Source organism: Ostrinia nubilalis, chromosome 22 (genome assembly GCF_963855985.1).
Source record: "Ostrinia nubilalis chromosome 22, ilOstNubi1.1, whole genome shotgun sequence".
Classification (NCBI taxonomy): Eukaryota; Metazoa; Arthropoda; class Insecta; order Lepidoptera; family Crambidae; genus Ostrinia; species Ostrinia nubilalis.
The window spans coordinates 9753301-9771882 of NC_087109.1; the positions used below are offsets into that span (position 1 = coordinate 9753301).

An 18582-nucleotide genomic window follows, 5' to 3' on the forward strand; every position below is an offset into this window, starting at 1 on the left:
TTGTGTTGTGTTGTGCTACAGTGCCTACAGTTCATGTTTTTTACTCAAAAAATTCACAAAAGCTATCGCTGCATAATCAACCGTATTTAATTAAATTCGGTCAACAGGTAAGAAAATCCTACAGTAACCATATAAAGTAAAATCGACGACACACGTAGACAAATCTTATTGAAAAAAAGAACTACCTGCTTAAAAATCGATCTTTTCTAAATGTAAATTACTCTTTTGTGTATTAATTTAGGTTTATCAAGCAAAGGTAGATTGATTTTCAGGTCGAGCATACCTCAATGTTCAGTATAGCTGTATTTACCGTGCCGCACCACAGCGATACGATAAATCCAATCTCATTTTTTCATCATCATTCTGTTTTAGGAAGCGACCGCAGGCGGCCGCGTTCTTCACAATGATTAGACATGCAGTCTTCTGCTTTTTAGTGACTACAGTATTAGGATACGTGGACAAACGTAAGTGTAATTTATAATAAAAGAACATAGTAAATTAAATCCTTACCCTCATTTTAAAATTATTTGAAAATTTACTAAGTTTCCTGCTGTTTTGTCTATTGATCACTGAATAGCCGATTCAATGCTTCGTCCGGGTCATGTAAACATGATAATATGGTTTAGTTTTCCTTTACTATTTATAAATAAGTTATGTTGTTATTATTTATGCAAATATTTTATAAACAATATGCAGTGGGTATCTACTTTATCCAGTTTTGATAAATTGATGTACCTACCTAAATATTAATTTGTTATTGATGTAAATATTAATGTGTTTAACATTTTTTTATTAACATTCTAATAAGAATTGTTTCAAATCCCTCTAATACTTTGTTAATAATTAAAAAATATATTTAAATAAATCCAGAATATCAGGACAATAAATAATTAACCCTTAATCTGGTAAAAAGATTAATATTTTTCATTGGATTTATTAATCCTTATTTTAATTAATTAATAGTATTATTATAATAATTAATGGTGACTAAGTGAACAGTCTTTCGTTTTGAATAATTTTTGATTTTATTTTTTGACAGAAAATCCACCACAATGGAGTCCTGTCTACACAGTGAAGGGACTCCTCAACATTCCCTATGCTGAATTACATGAACCTTTTTATGCTTGGTGAGTCATTAATAAAAACATAAACAATAATTACCTACTCCTACACTATTATATTCTGTTTGCCAAAGCTAACTATAATTAGAAACAGTTCAGTGTCAGCTCAAGGACTTTTGACTTTAATTTATAGCTTCTTCGTAAATCAAGAGGTAGCTGCATCTTTTGAGATCTGTGCAATTTTACAAAAGTGACTTATCATTGATCTACCCACTTATATTACAGCTGCAATTATGTCATTCATCTGTATCCTATAGTTACTGAATTTTGGTATGTAATCTTTCAACAAGACATTATTTTGATTTTAATCTGGACAAGCCATTATTTTTTTTATTCAAAATTAGTTAGAGGTAAAATTAAGGGCTAAGAAATCTAGTTTGCAGTCGCCAAATAGTGAAGCGTCAGAGATTCTATGGTATATTTAGTGAACTAAAAAGTTACACTGTCTTTTCCAGTGCGCTGTCCTTTGTTGACATGCCATAAGATCATGTATGTTGATGATTTAAGTTTCATTGTTTGAGTAAACTATCTGCCTTAACAATGCATGAATTCCAACGAACCAACAATTCTACTTTACACTTGTTGCTATGACAGTATGAATGTTTGTTTTTGAATTAATTATCAATTTTTCCTGTGGTTAGGCAGGTTGTGTAGGCAGGAAATCGATACAAGACAGGAAAAAAAAAACTAAAATCGGCGGATATCCTACTAAATGCTACAGTTTGTAGACATATAATAATAATATTATGTTTGTTACTCTTTCACGCAAAAACTTCTGAACGGATTTTGATGAAACTTCACAGTATTATTATTGTTTTTATACATCAGAATATTTAATTTCACGCGGTCGAAGCCGTGGGCAAAAGCTTGTGTCCATATAAATACAAATACTATTTGGTCATGAATTTATCTCTGAAACTCTTGATGTCCATCATGGGTTGATTTTGCTACCACTACATTAGATGATCACGATATCACAATCGTTTTAGCTCTGACTTTAAATTAACCTTTGCGACGACGACCAAATAATTGACTATTTGCGGATGCCTACCATAAATAAATGTGAATGTTACCTACTTAAAGTCCTAGCACTTAACTCAGTCAGTGCTTGAGGTATGGGAGCGGCACGGGAGGGATTTTGTAACATCAAACGTGAGCGAGACTTCAGATCTTCAGATTTAAATGCAGTGGCGGCGTAGCATGGGTTGGCACCCGGGGCGATCACCCCCCCCCCCCCCCCCGTCATAAGTCCTATGGCACCCCCTACCCCCCAGGATTTTGGGGTTACCTACCAATTCGAAGATTGAAAGGCAATCGCACCCCCCCGTATCATGAGATAGACCGCAGACTTGTCATGGCAGATGCGCTAATCAGTACTAATCTGCGCGACTTGTGTCACCCCCTGAGGCTTGGCACCAGGGGCGGACCGCCCCCACCGCCCCCCCCCCCCCCCCCCTTACGCCGCTAGTGTTTAAATGCTCTGTCAAGTCATCCTACTATAATATTATAAATGCGAAAGTTTGAATGTCTGGATGTCAGGATGTCTTGATGTTTGTTACTTTTTCACGCAAAAACTACTGAACGAATTTTGATATACAGTTTTAATTATCCGAAAATGATACCACACTTGCCCTAATACCAATAGTTTTGAAGATATGGGCCTTAAAGTGAAGCGCGGCAGAAGGAAACTTGCCCCCCCTCCCCCTGCTACCACGGGGGGGCTCCCGATGTCTACCGACGGAAATCCACTCAAGAGTTCCACACAAAGAACCACTGTTGCAAAAATGAGCCTTCTATACCAATGTCACCCCTCCCGTGCCGCTTCCATACCTCAAGCACTGATAGAGTAAACCGCTAGACTTATTATTGCTAAAAAGCAATAAACTAGTTTAACTTATCAGCTCTACTTTATTGTGATTTAAACAAAGGTTTATGGTATTAAAGTTATTTATTACTATGTATTCATAAATAAAATCGTGTCAACTGCTGAACTGATAATACGTCTTGAATAAACTTTTATCGGAATAACCTTTTCGCCTTCAGATAAAGTTCACATCGGGATAAATATTGTCGTGAATCTCTTTGTTTGATTTCATAAATTGACAAGTTCAAAACACCAGATGTAGGTCACAGTAAATTGTTTTGTTTTTGTGTCTCATTTCTGCGCAGAAAAAATGTTAAATGGACTGTTATTAAATATTCTGTCTAAACTTATTTTATTTTTTAGAGAGGGCCCAAAGAGCTGTGTTAAAAGTTTGCACTTTTAGACCTTTTTCCTATTCCACGACATTTTTATATAAAGATTGTCAAGTAGGTACTTACAGTTCGTCAGCTGTTTATTCTTTGTACTATTAAAAGACAACATCAGTTATTGAATTTTGAGCCAGAGAGGATAAAAACCAAGCGTCGTAAAGATATTGTTATCGAATCTAGAGTAATTTCAAAAACAAAATTTAGTAAAAAATTTTTTTCTTCCATTGGACCATTTTTATATAATAAAACTAGCGGCCGCCCGCGACTTCGTACGCGTGGATCCTGTTTTACCCCCTTTTCCCGAATTTTCTTTGCTATAAACCTCACGGAGCCCGAGACCTTTCCAACGAATGCAAAACCGTGGAAATCGGTTCGTGCGTTCTGGAGTTATAGCGTCAGGGAGGAAAACCCGACTTATTTTTATATAGTAGATAAATAGACATCTTAAAATTTATCCATTGAGTAGGTATGAATGTAGCACAGCTCTTAAGGCGTGGCTACAACAGAAAACGTACGATGAGACTGAAGAGTTATTGACTGTGATTGAATAGTCAATACTTTTTATTAACTTTAAGTCAAATCATTACTATTTTCTTCTACTTCTGTAATATAGTCCTGATTACAAATGCCCTTTATCATTACACTCAAGGGAAACAAATATGCTTTATAATGCATTGTAATGTGAAGAGATTAGTACCTACCAGTGTCAAAAATTACATTTACCTAGTTAGCTATAAAATGTATCTTTTTGCGAATTTCGCTATGGGAAGAGCGCTTGCTTATCCTAAAATACAGGGCTCTGCCCTAACTTAGGAAGCAAAGCTCAATGTTTTTAGAATCATAATATTTTGTAAGATACATTAATGTCTGTACTTAAATAAATTTGAATAAATAGATTTGTATTTGTATTTGTTGTATTTGTATTTTAAGCATTTTTAAGGCAGTGGGAATATAATTCCCACCATATTTGTAACCTCATTCACTTGTGTTAATTATTTCATGATTTTTGATTATTTTTTGTCTGTTAAAGGGTTAACTTTAACTTGCTTTTGAAAGTGAAAACGTATCCAAGTTCTGCTCGTTTGCCTCCTGTCACATAAAAAAAAAAAGTTAACCACCCCCACTCTTACTGTGGATATCATAAAAGGCGACGAAGTAAGGGGCATACGAACTTCAAGCCTCCCCAACCCCTCTAGCCTACGTAGGGAGTGTAAGCCAAATCCTTCCTAGTTGCCTCTGATTTAGAGAATCATGATCCTGCATTGGAGACTGAATTACTTAACTGATGATGAAGAAAAACATGTAGGCTTTCTAACAACAAAAACAATTTTATTAGTCTATTATGGTTTAGAAGCTAAAAAGTTTGAACGCGCTAATCTCAGGAACTACTGGTCTGATTTGATAAATTATTTTTGTTTATCAAAGTACCAATAGTCGCAGACTCGCATCGCAGAGCATCAATGAAAAATGTTGCGAATAGAAGATTTTTTTTAGAATAGAATTGACTTTATTGATCACAATAAGCACAAATTATAAACAACAACAACACAAAACGAATATAGAAAATAGTGGGCCACTGCGTCAATAGGCTCTCGCTCAGTATTTATCTTGTCTTCCGCGAAAGCCCTTGTTGTGACCTTGTCGAATACAGAAAAAACTAACTATTATCACGCGTACGAAGCCGCGGGCACAGCTAATACTATAATATGCATCATACATGCGAATGTGATTGCGTTTTCTGCAGCTTGACCTAATGTAACCTTGTATCTATTACAGGCTATCTGATTAGGTTAGAACATTGAATTAGTAATAAATAGTTGTGTGTTAAATGGACCGACGATGATGAAATCTTATAAACATAAATATTAGTCTTTGTTTGTAGGTATGAATATTATAAATACAAGAAAAACTAAACTAAGTAGGTACTTAAGTACTTTGTTTTATATTATTTCTAGAACTGAAGTGTGGTTTCAGTAAATACCATATTATTTATCTAATTTATGTGACTATTATTATTTACCAGTTATTTTATCCTCGTAATAAATAGTAATAATAATTTATTATTGTGCTAAGTAAACACATGTTCTGATTGGCTATTTGACAGACTAAACATAAAGGTTCAGAGCAGATGCTCATTTGTCTCGTCACTTATCATACCTTAATAATTATGATTTACACATAAACAAATAAAGTTATTATTTGGAAAGGTACACCATGTATCTATTGAGACAGACGCTGCGCGCTGGAGCAAAATGCCACTATCCTGGCTTCATTTATTATTACAGTATAGATCGTTTCATCCACGAAGACGCGCCCCGCCAATTTTTTGTCGAGGGAAGCGCGGGGCGCGGGGAGTTTGATCCGAGCAATCCGAACGTCATTATTGTAGTGTGCGTGTGCACTCATGGATATTTAGCGTGTACCGATAACACTCAAACATTAGCGGAAGAATGGTGGGGCGCGTCTTCGTGGATGAAAGACCGATTTTGCAACAAAGATGTAAAGTTTGATCTTCTGTCGACTATACTATAATTTTTTTGACAGGTATGACAGCAAAAATGGCAAATCCCGCATCGATTACTACGGCACCATGGTCCGGACGTACCAGATGAGTTCCAGCGTATATCCCAAGTTTGGGACGTCTATTAAGGTTAGTACTACCCTTGGGTTGTCTGGAAGATATCGCTCCATAGCAATAAGACCACCTTAATTGTGCAAAACGATAAGTCCGCGTAAAATGTGCCGTGTCGATTCCTTTTGTGTCTGTTTTGTGTGATGTTATAATAAATTATATTATATTCTTCCTTCCTTTTCAACCGAAAGACGCCCACTGCTGGACAAAGGTTTCCCGCTAGAATTTTCGACGACGAACGACGGGCCCATGTTTGCGCTTTTTTATAGGAAACTATTTTTACTCGTCATCATTTCAGTCGCATGATGTCCACTGCTGAACAATAGGCCTACCCTCATTATAAATTTAGGTATAAAATTGTGAGGATTGACCAAAAACTACAAAAGACCGCATTTTTCATATATTTACTTGTCTTAGTCACATAATTATGATTAATTGTATAAATATGAATCATAATTTTTATATTTTACAGTTATAAAAATCTGTATTAACACAGATGTTTTAAAAAGTGTTACTTCAGGTCATTTGCTTGACCTAAACCAAATATTACTCACATGTGACTAAGAAATTATTCGAAAATATCTTTTATTCATTGTAAAAACAAAGCGTTATTAATCGCCATGAGTTTTGAGCTTTACTACTAAATTCACTGACATATCCCGACGGATTAGCAAGCTGAAGTGGCAATGGGCAGGGCACATAGCAGAACTGACGGCCGATGGGGCAGCAAGGTTCTGGAGTGGAGGCCAGTGTGGCTGAAATGATGATGATGATGATCTCGCCATCTTGACTAATTTGTAGTATATCTAAACTACACTCAGCATCAAATAAATCGCACCTTCCGCGACGCGAACTTTAAGATTTTCTTCTGTCACAATCATGGTGCCCTAACAATATTGGTGTTATTTGAAAGCCCAATAAATATCTACTATATAAAAATAAGTCGGGTTTTCCTCCCTGACGCTATAACTCCAGAACGCACGAACCGATTTCCACGGTTTTGCATTCGTTGGAAAGGTCTCGGGCTCCGTGAGGTTTATAGCAAAGAAAATTCAGGAAAAATTTTAACAGAAAAGCGGGAAGGGGGTAAAACGGGATCCACGCATACGAAGTCGCGGGCGGCCGCTAGTCCTTAAAGAAAAACACATTTAATTTCTTAATAAATGATTAACATACACCATAAATGCGACTTTAAAAAAGACCTCACTTTGGGCTCACCTCTGGGATCAATTAGAACAATTTTTATGGTTATAAAACCAAATAATGATCTCACGTGTCCTCTTTAACAGATGGATAGCGATTAATCCCAACTTAACAGTTTCATAGTCATAAAAATTAGCTCAAGCGTAACTACCTATTTTTTGAAGAAGTGACTCTGGATCCTTCTAAAGACACATTTAACTATGCTTTTAAATGGTGCCAATATTGGTGGGAAGTGGGGATGCAAAACTTTTGAAAAAGCTTGTCGCGGGAGGTGCGTTTTATTTGATGTCGAGTGTATAATACTTATTTATTTCTCTGTTCTAGATTGCCCCAGTAACCACGGAGTCTGTGCTCAACCAGCAGACCTGCCTCCAAGTGAACGGCAGCTCTGAAATGGCCATCGAGGTCCAGACAGTGCTGCCTGATATGACCGACTTCAAATATGTTGGTGAGTATTTACAATACAGTCGAGTTATAGATCGTTTCTTCCACGAAGACGCGCCCCACCATTCTTCCGCTAACGTTTGTGTTATCGGTACACTCTAAATCATCCATGAGTGCACACGCACACTACAATAATGACGCTCGGATTGCTCGGATCAAACTCCCCGCACCCCGCGCTTCCTTCGACCAAAAATTGGTGGGGCGCGTCTTCGTGGATGAAACGATCTATACCTGGCTGTAACCATAACGGGGAAGTAACCATAGTCTAGGGCATTGGTTCCCAAACTTATTTGAGACGCGCCCCCCTTTCGACCATACATAAAATTCCGCGCCTCCTCTCTCCTCCAGTCAAGATTATTTATTGGTCGTATCGAGCAGTCTGAAATGCATTCTCTCAGCGGTCGCAGGTTTTTTATATTTAAGTAGGTACACAGATAGTCCTCGCCCCCCTTTAAAGGTCTTTGCGCCCCCACTTTGGGAACCAATGGTCTAGCTAGGGTATCTCACCTGATGGAATGTGTAAATTAGGTTGGAAGAAGCTAGCTTCACTCGGAATACTCAATTGCAGAGGATCTGCCTATCTTAACTTAAACTGTCAAAACAGCTTTTAACATTGCCACGATAGCTGAACGGTGAAGGGGTCGGACTGGCCGACTCGTGATCCGGGGAACGCGGGTTCGGTCCCTGCCGCCGCTCGACTATTGTGGTGAGCTCACTCGTGACACAAGCATATTTAGCTTAGTACGAGGGGCTAACGGGACTATTAGTAATTTGTGCAATAACAAATTATACTAATTACTCAGACTAATTATCAACTTAATCAATCGAATAAAAAAAGACAATGCTTGTATATCGATAAAGTGAACACTCAATACTTAATTGCATTACCATATGTCGGTTAGTCACCGAGATCCGATTACAAAGCAACATAAATCCAAAGATAACATGGTAATTAATAAAATTATAGTCAAAATCTAAAAAACAGACGATAAAAACTCGAACAAATATTTATTGTTCGCGCGTATTGTTATATGCGCTGGACGCAGGCCGCTACCAACCGGGCAACATGGAAAGCATTGGGGGAGGCCTATGTTCAGCAGTGGACGTCCTATGGCTAAGATGATGATGATGATGATTTATTGTTCCAATAGTCGATTTACATAACAGTACACATATTTTATTCAGTACACAACAATTGTGACTTTTATGGGCAGTGTGTCAAAGAGGAAATTAGGTCAAATTGGATCACATAGTCATAGACCATGTTACTCGTTTATGAACTGTCAATTTTTTTTCAGAAGGCCACATATTACAGAGATATTTTGAATAATTACTTTTTCTTTGTCATCTAATAGGTTCAGAAACCATGCTAGATTCTGACGTAGCAAAATGGCGGATGGTCACCACAATCGGGGACAAAGTGAACAAATACACCATGTGGGTCAAATACAAGAAGACTTTGAGGGGCGACTCCATTCCTATCCCTGTTCGGTAATGTATTTTTTAAGTTTTAGTAGTTTTTGCAAGTTTGACGCATACCGTCCCATTCGCAAAATGGTCACACTCGGTTAAAAGTTAAAGCCTACCATTTTCGAAAAAATAGTTCAACTTGTAGGTTTAATCTTAGTGTGACCATTTTGCGAATGGAACAAAATGAATGACCATTTTTGAATTCATGACCAAATGTGAATGGGACGGTCTGCATAAAACCCAATTTTGCTGGAGTTTCGTATTTTGTTGAAACCTGATGTCTTGTATTAAAATCGTAGAAATAATGTATGTTTATATCCGTGGTCCAAGGCAGTGGAGGGAAGTCGAACCTTAATTTCGAACTCCTCCTATGTTCTTCTGATTAATTTCGTTGCGGGTCCAATGACAGTTTAACTTTCCACCGGGAAAAACTTGACCTTCATTGGTTGGGTTTTTGTGGTGGTCAAGCTGTAGATCCTGGCTACACAGGAGTTGCAGTGGTGAGAAAGAGAGGTGGGAATAGTCCCGTATCTGTGGTCCAAGCTTTGCTCTGTTCAAGTTGATACAGTTTCAAATGTGAAAGTCAAATCATTTAGCCTTTAAGACTTTTGCAGAACAACCTCTCAAATTACTAGAGACCAAATGAAAGGTCTACTACTACTACTACCTACTCTCCCCACGATATTTATTTATTTATACCTTATGTCAACAGTTACGAGATGAAAGGCTTCAACTCCTTACTGGGGTCTCACTACGACCACTACTACCTCATGTATGACGACTACGACATCGACGACATTGATCCCAACGTATTCCAGATTGACAGCAGTAAGTTTATTTAATATTTTATACTTATTTATATGATTGAAATTATGTCCGGCTCGAAGGACCAATTCTTTTGCTACTGTAGGACACAGGAGATGCTACATAATACGACAAAATTATATCCCAAGGTGTTTTAAATTAATAGTGCCAGTAAGTTTATTTTGTATGATGGACTGAGATATGACACGTCAGTTCAAATTTGGCTCGAAGGACCAATTTTTGCTACTATAAGAGGCAGATATCCGGCTCTATAGATCAATGGGCTAAAGATTACAGATCTATCAAGCAAAAGACGGGACTGATACTGATAACTATTCCGCTCGAAGGATCTATCTAAAAGACAGGGCCTTGCGTAAATGAAAACGATTAGCAGACACTGGTCAGTTAACATAATTAATTTGATATGGTGGCAGTTAAAAACTACACTTTTTCTACTAAAATAGTAACATCCGTGTCTTACTAAAGGTAGCCTTTCGAACTAAGCGTCACAGACGCAGCGTCTTTAGCTTTGGTCTTGTGCCACCAACGCCGCCTCACTAACTCGCTTCGAAAGGCTACCTTTAAAACCAAAGCTAAAGACGCTGCGTCTGTGACGCTTAGTTCGAAAGGCTACCTTTAGTTGAAATGGAACGCGAAAGTTAAAATCTTATATTATACACTATATTTTGTGTTCAGGCCTCCAATGCACTTCGTTCCCCGGGCCCGGCACGCGGCACTACGCGACATTCAACCCGATGAAGGAGTTCGTTCACCCCGCCCACGATGAGCATGTGCACGAGGAGTTTGACAGGTAATTGAAAAAAAAATCATTACCTATAGATCGTTTCATCCACGAAGACGCGCCCCACCAATTTCTGGTCGAGGGAAGCGCGGGGCGCGGGGAGTTTGATCCGAGCAATCCGAGCGTCATTATTGTAGTGTGCGTGTGCACTCATGGATAATTTAGCGTGTACCGATAACACTCGAACATTAGCGGAAGAATGATGGGTCTAACAATCTATTGGACATCACAAAAATACTAAATAGTACATTAAAACGCAGCAGTAGGCTTAAGATGCGCGCCACGATAAACTTTATTGAGGTATTTCATCGAATTTGTACATTAGCCCATACATTTGTCGTCTAAAATCATCAATAAGATTTTTTCATGGCACGCCGGTTGAACACGATAAAGACGAAATGGTGAATTCAGAAATGCCTCCCTGATGAAATCTCGAATTCCACAGCAATGAGATGGGACCCCTGAGACTTAGGCCCAGAACGCACGGTGAAACGCAATTTGAAACCGGTTGAAATGGTCGCGTCGTGTGTGGTCTCTCAACGGAATTTATGATGCAACTCACAAGTAACTAGAAGTTGCAGTTTCGTTGCAACTGCGTTTCACCGTGTTTTCCGGGCCTAAGTTTGTCACAATTTTCAGTGGTGTCCCCCATCCGTAGCGAAATTTGCCTCATCCATAGAGTACTGGTAAATTAATCTGCCAAACATCGGAACATTAACCAAAATCTTAATTATATTTCAGATTCAAGAACAAGCACAACAGGCAATACGCAAGCGACGTGGAACACGCTAAACGGTTGAACATCTTCAGGCAGAACTTAAGGTAAGCATGCTATATCTTTTACTTTGTAAATGGAGGATTTAGCCTAAATCGCTGGTCAGATCGATGTCATTTTTTAGATCGGTCTATAGTCCGCTTGCCGAGCACGTAGAATTTCGTCCAATGACCCCGAGCTACCCATCCTTATCGCTCGCGTCGTAATTATATTGCTGTCGCGACTGTGTGACGCGCGCCCGCAGTGAGTGTGCGAGCGCGACAGCAACATAATTACGCGCGAGCGATAAGGATGGGTAGCTTGGGGTTATTGGACGAAATTCTACGTGCTCGGCGACCGGGCTTTATACAGTATAGAGTATATTATGACCTGATGATCTTGAAGATGATGACCCTTTATCTTTTGTAAAGGTTCATCCATTCCAACAACCGCGCACGCCGTGGTTTCACTCTGGCAGTGAACCACCTCGCCGACCGAACCGATGATGAATTAGCAGCGCTGCGCGGCCGCAAGTACAGCGGGCAGAACAATATGGGTAAGTACATTTTTAATTACTATTCACCACCAGCCCATATGTTGTCCCGAAGTGGTGATAGGGCAAGATATTTGGGACGTGTATAAACGTTCTGCAAAAGGCCTAAATATTGAACACAATATTTGATTTGATTGATTTCCATTTACTTCTTTACTTGTGAATAGTCTAGCGCGGATTTAGTCCTCAAAAAGTTTATGATTGCATCACAGAAAAATCCTAAAATTGGCCAATCATTGCATAGATCTTATTAAAGTGTTTCGATTTCAAAAGCCCGTGAAAATCGTTAGACGCTTAATAAAGTTGTAGGCAGGCATGGCCGTCTATACTGAATCCGCGACTTTCCATACTTCTATACCCTTGTTATCTATTTTAACTTCTGACGCAAAAGTTGGTTTTTTGACGCGGATGCCTGTGGCATCGTGTCTCCTAAATGAATGGGCCTATTATGATGCCGTTAGTAACCTCACTATTTGTTGCAGGACTTGAATTCCCGTACACCCAAGCAGTCATTGAAGAGGAGGCCCCGAAACTACCTTCAGAGTACGACTGGAGGCTTTTTGGTGCTGTCACTCCCGTCAAAGGTATGTGACAGATGCTGTAGGCCCGTATTATGCAAAAAAAAAAATTTAGAGCTTAGTTAAGATTAATTTCGTGTACGGGCCTAGGCAAAGTTACAAACTTCAACTCTTAGAAATCGCTTAGACCATGTTTTTTGCGTTTAAGTAGTTACTTCGTTCCTTGAGGCGATTTCGAAACTAAAATGTCTCAAATGTTACTTTGTATAGAATTCTATACCCTACATGTTGAATTAACATATTTGTCAACTATCAGCATAGAATTCCAAGTCAACTTTTTTGTTCGCTTTATTGTTGCAAAAAATGCGTTTAATAAATATTCATTTCCAGATACTAAAGCGGCATTTTTTTATTCAATTGGAAAATCAGTATCGTCACAGATTATTGCACGCTATAAAATAAAAGCTTCTGTCAAATACTCTATTATATTCTAAAACTAGTCTCTATCCACAGATCAGTCCGTGTGCGGCTCCTGTTGGTCCTTCGGCACCGTGGGTTCCGTAGAAGGTGCCTTATTCTTGCATAACGGCGGCCATCTGATCCGGTTGAGCCAGCAAGCCCTCATCGACTGTTCATGGGGGTAAGTACTGAAGCTTTTTGACAAAGAGGTACATGGAAGTGGCAGTAAGAAGGCATGAAATTGCATACCCATTAGTACGGAGGGCAGTGGGTTAACCCTTAATAAGAAAGTGGGAATATAGTTCCCATCTTATTTTAACTGTTTTTAACAGTGGGAATATAGTTCCCGCCTTATTTAAAATTAATGGCCTGTGGCCTGGTCTGAGTTTGGGGATATTGAAGGTCATAGTCGAATGGTTTTACACAAAAAACAATTGTACAACGGTATTAACAAACTTTCTTCCCGCAAGAACTATATTCAATTTTACAATACAACATGTATAGTCGTTTTATACATTTGTATGTTACTTTTTCCAACGACAAAGTTTAAGGAGATTCCCACTAAAATATTTTGCAATATTAACTTAATGCATTCTCAGGCTTCTTGGTTAATCTTTACTCTGTTTTTATAATGCTATTATTTGTATGCCTTCAAGCTCATAAGTAATTAAAACTTGAAATTCTCATTATTTTATCTTTCCAGCTTTGGCAACAACGGTTGTGACGGCGGCGAAGACTTCCGCTCGTACCAGTGGATCATGAAGCATGGTCTGCCCACCGAGGAAGACTACGGTGGTTACTTGGGACAGGTTAGTATACAGGGTGTGACAAAAATAGCTTGACAAACTTCAGAAGAGAGTAGACTGTCCGTGGTGTATCTTTTCTTAAGGATTTATTATACTGGAGGCGTGAATTAAAGCAGACTCAAACGTCAGTTTATCTTTGCCTACATTGTCAGATCGCATCAATACATAATGTATAGAGATTGACGTTCTTCGGGCTATGTACCCGACCACTTTGAAGTGCAAAAGTAGCAACTTTTGTTTGTCAATTCTGCGTTTTGTTACTTTGGTTTTCCTACTGTATTTTTTTTGAAAATATACTTATTTTTCAATGTGTTTTAACAGGACGGATACTGCCACATAGACAACGTGACTCTGGTGACCACCATCAAGGGCTGGGTTAACGTTACGACCAACAACGAAAACGCCCTCAGGGTATGTAATAAAACTACTATCCTAGTTATTAAAGCCGGTCAAGTGCGAGTTGAAGAAGCAAAAACATAAAAAAAACTATGGACAATATTTTTTTTACATGGAGGAAATTTTGCATTTCCTAAATTTTTACTTATTCGATTCTACTTATAAATTGAAAAAAAAAACTATAATAAATATTCTTTTTTCTTTCAGCTGGCAATATTCAAGCATGGCCCGATATCTGTGGCGATCGACGCGTCGCATAAGACCTTCAGTTTCTACTCGAATGGCGTGTATTTTGATCCTAAATGGTAAGAATTCTATTTTTTACAGTTAGTGTTTTGATTATACACATACTTTTGTCGAATAGAAGGTTGTCGTTTTAGGGCTCACCAGTTGGCGCCATTGTAGAGTAAGTTCTATCACTTTTTAGTGGCTAAGACATTAGCGCCAACTGGTGAGCTCTGAAGCGGTAGGACTGTTGCATTTCGCTCGCTAGGATGGCGCCAACTTAAGTAATAAACTTATATATAGCCCTCATTCGAAACGATTTGTCATTCTTATTTTTTTCCACCAGCAAAAACAAGATCGACGAGTTGGACCACGCAGTCTTGGCTGTCGGCTACGGCATCCTCAACGGTCAGAAGTACTGGCTGATCAAGAACTCCTGGTCCAACTTGTGGGGTAACGACGGATACGTCCTAATGTCGTCCAAAGACAACAACTGTGGAGTGGAGACTGCGCCTACTTACGTACTTATTTAAAAAGAAAAATAAGTTTAATTTTCAAAAAAAGAATTCCGTTTGAATTTGAAAAGGATCACGTCACTTTGGACGAAGTTACACTCTTTTTATAATTTAGGAAACCAATTTAGAACCTTATTATTGGCTTGTTCTAAGATGAAAGTTCTGAGTAGGCGCTAAATGAACTAGAGATAATAGAAAAATGAATTAACAATGTTACTTTGTCTATGGATACTGATACTTTTAGTTAGTTTTTGAAGAAGGACAGAAAGAGATTAGACTTTAATTGTATGAATTTTCAGAACAAAAATAAACTATGTTAGATTTTACAGATTATATCATTGAGAAACCATATCGCCGCCATGTTATAACTTCACAGTGTTTATTTTTAAAAGTATAAGCTTTAAAAAGACATTTCCAAATAATAAGATGCATAAGTTATAAGTTCGTGGTTTTGCTAATCGTACATTTTATTAAATATTGTATATGAACAATGTTACTCCTATTGTTTAATATTATATCATTTTAAAAACCCTCATTAATGTTAACAAAAAATACTACACCATCACATCAGTAATTTTAGTCAATAAGTAGTAATAGTTTTGAAACCAAAATAACTAAGAACTTGAAAGTTCGAAGAAACGTCTACTTTTAAGATACCTTTAAATCTCATTTTTCATAGCGATCTGATTTTAAAAAATGCACTAGAGTTTGTATAACAAAAGTACTAACTATTGCATTCTTAAATTAAAAAATAGGGAAAGGCTGTGTAAAATGCATTCCTTGGCTCTCATTTTTTTTACATGTTAGATGTTGTAAGAGATTAATAAAGATATTTTAGTAAATTGTGTGTTTTAATCCATAGCAAGTTATTTTTTTTTATTATTTTTGGACATAGATTAAAAAATAAAATGGTGGGAAATATATTCCCACTAACATATTAAGGGTTAATGCGGCGGTGTCTCAACGCAGATCTTGCCAATTTGAACCAGCTTCCCTTTGCAGTCGTCCTGGTGAATAGTCTTGTCGTACTGTAAGAAAAAAAAATTGTCAACCTACAGTTTAAAATTAACTATAGGTGTTTTCGGGAAGTTTGGTTTTGGCAGCTTGAAAACTTAGCTGCCAAAACCAAACTATGAAAGTTAGATTTTCCAAGAGGTTTTCGAAAAATTCGAAAAGCCATGTTTTGCATAGGTTTTTGGCGTTAGGTAGTTAGGTTTTCAAAGTTAGGTTTTCGAATTAGGTTTTGGGAAAATTAGGTTTTCAGAGTTACGTTTTCAAAGTTAGGTTTGGGATTGGTTTTGAGAGAGGTTTTGAACTTAGATTGGGAAAATTAGGTTTACGATGATAGGTTTTGGGGTTGTTAGATTTTCAATATGTCCCTGTCTTTGAAAAACTAACAAGATAGAAGTGTGTTTTCTAAAATTTTATGTGAAATTCGTGAGATTTAATTTATACGATGGCCCCCATCCCATATCAGTTGAGTTGAGACCCAATTCTGGAAATACCTACAGATTTTTCTGTAGTTTTTGAAGTGTTGTTGAATTTTTAGGAGAAAATGTCGGAAACAAATGAACGTCAGTAAAATAAACCAGTTTAAGAGGAAACAAATGAAATTCCTCGAACGATTACGTCATTACACTGAACTTACCGTCCAGTAGTTCCAGTAGGAATAATAAGGGAGCCATTTCTTCGGTGGCTTCGTCACTATGGGATTGCCTTCATGGTTGTAGTTGTAATCGTAGAATCGTGGCGGTTCCTTTTCATCTGACACGAATTTGTGCCTCAACACCTCTTTCTTCTTACTATTTTCAAGTACGTCAAGTATCGAATACTTTAGTCTTCTCACTTCGGACGCGGACTCTACGTTGTTAACGAAAGTATTGACGTCGTCTAGAATTGATCTAAAAGTCACTTTTTTGGGTCTCAATCGAAATAGCTTGAGGAGTTTTTCGTCTGACCGGTCATTTTTAACAACTTTATGCAAGTTACCGGTATTTTTCTCAATATTCTTGCTTCCTTTATAAGTCGCTATGGGTTTAGCACCATGCACTCTTACCAAAGGCTTGTAAAAACTGTGAAATTTACTATCGTATTCATAACTGGAAGCACCATACCCGTGAGGTACTAAAACTTTCTTATCAAAACGTATTTTCTTTAAATCATTTTTCTTGTTCAAACCATTTACCTTTTTCGGTCCATTCTTCTTTAAATTAAATTTTTCTGCGTCGTTTTTTACAATTTTAAGCAAGTTTGAAATTAGGTCTGGGTTTTTATTCTTATTTTTCAATATTGAAACTGCGCTACATGAAATTACGTTTATGATTATTAAAATAAACAAGGTTTTGTGTTTTTGCTTAAGAAAATTCATTTGGACAATTCTCTGTATGAATACGAAATCGAGTATTTCTATCGAATAAATTATTAATCAGTGAGTTAGATTGAGCGTGTATTTTAATTGCCTTTTTCTAGATAAGTATTGCTTGATTTTAATATTGTTAAAAGATATTTTTTCAAACACATAATGTCTTAAGTTTTTTTATTCTGGTTAAGCGAATATTGATGTCCACCACAAACCAAGAAAAAATGCCCTCGCTGGTGCCTTTATGAAAAGATAAAAATACAAATTATAATCTCGCTCACAACAATGTCTATAGATAAGATTATGGAGTTATATTTAGTTCACTCAGTAACACCGCTAAAAATATGTTCCGATATCTCCTTGCTACTAAGAAAAGCTTTTATCCTTAATTTTGCGGTGAAAAGATGGCAAGCGACGAACCAAGGTGCGCCTCCGTGCTGCGTTGACACTGACTTGCCTAGATTGAAAATTTTTCAGTAAAGTTACTCGAGTTATCACCCTTCTGTGAGATGTGACGGTTAGTTTTTAGCCTTCTGTTTTCAGTTGCTTAAACTAATTGAGTCTTTAATTAATTAAGATTTACGTTTACAAAAAATATAGCATTCTTTCTCCAAAGTCTTTTTATTATTCTCTACTAGTTAGCTGTGCCCGCGACATCGTACCTACGCGTGAAAACCCGTTTTCGAAAATTCATTAGATTGGATCAACAGTAAATAACCGAAACCGAAACAAATATAATACAACTAGCGGCCGCCCGTGACTTCGTACGCGTGGATCCCGTTTTACCTCCTTAGGGGTGGAGTTTCGTAAAATCCTTTCTTAGCGGATGCCTACGCCATAATAACATCTACCTGCATGCCAAATTTCACTACGATCCGTCCAGTGGTTTGGGCTGTGCGTTGATAGATCACTATATCAGTCAGTTAGTCAGTCACCTTTGAGTTATAATATTTAGATTAGGACTCTTTTAAATAAGACGTTTTGAATCACGTCTTGTAAGACCCGTATACTAACCATCGATATAATGTACTGACTGACTAACATTGGATAATTTTTATTGCAATGCAGCTGTCATACATTTGCCGTGTTCGGTCCTGAAAACGGACGACTAACGTCCAGCTCAGTGTCATACTTATGGCTGCTTAGATATTATTTGATAATGAAGGCAAAGCTGCAAGCTAACGGACTGGAACCCCGCAATGCAGCACAATAACGTCAAAATTAACTTTTAGTATAAAGTAAAGTAAGTTATACATTTTATATAACTT

At 37.5% G+C, this 18582-nt stretch overlaps 1 protein-coding gene and 1 long non-coding RNA gene across 2 annotated transcripts; one reads left to right on the plus strand and one right to left on the minus strand.

Annotated features, from left to right (window-relative positions):
- The first annotated feature begins 24 nt into the window (after positions 1-24).
- LOC135082811 (digestive cysteine proteinase 2) lies at positions 25-15797 on the plus strand. The gene is made up of 16 exons (XM_063977572.1): positions 25-107; positions 373-464; positions 1040-1127; positions 5919-6024; positions 7534-7657; positions 9009-9144; positions 9836-9951; positions 10624-10738; positions 11471-11551; positions 11915-12039; positions 12519-12620; positions 13068-13194; positions 13717-13822; positions 14141-14230; positions 14423-14520; positions 14787-15797. The coding sequence occupies exons 2-16, from the start codon at positions 404-406 to the stop codon at positions 14971-14973; spliced, it is 1662 nt and encodes a 553-aa protein (XP_063833642.1). The 5' UTR covers positions 25-107; positions 373-403; the 3' UTR covers positions 14974-15797.
- Positions 15788-17073, minus strand: LOC135082824 (uncharacterized). The gene is made up of 2 exons (XR_010259490.1): positions 16604-17073; positions 15788-15983 (listed from the first exon to the last, which is right to left on the minus strand). It is a non-coding gene; the product is annotated as an uncharacterized LOC135082824 (long non-coding RNA).
- Positions 17074-18582: the final 1509 nt, after the last annotated feature.

Coding starts and splice junctions, on each gene's coding strand:
- LOC135082811 (XM_063977572.1), top strand. CDS start 404: ATGATTAGACATGCAGTCTTCTGCTTTTTAGTGACTACAGTATTAGGA. Junction 1,128..5,918: donor CATGAACCTTTTTATGCTTG/GTGAGTCATTAA, acceptor TTTTTTTGACAG/GTATGACAGCAAAAATGGCA. Junction 12,040..12,518: donor CAGCGGGCAGAACAATATGG/GTAAGTACATTT, acceptor TATTTGTTGCAG/GACTTGAATTCCCGTACACC.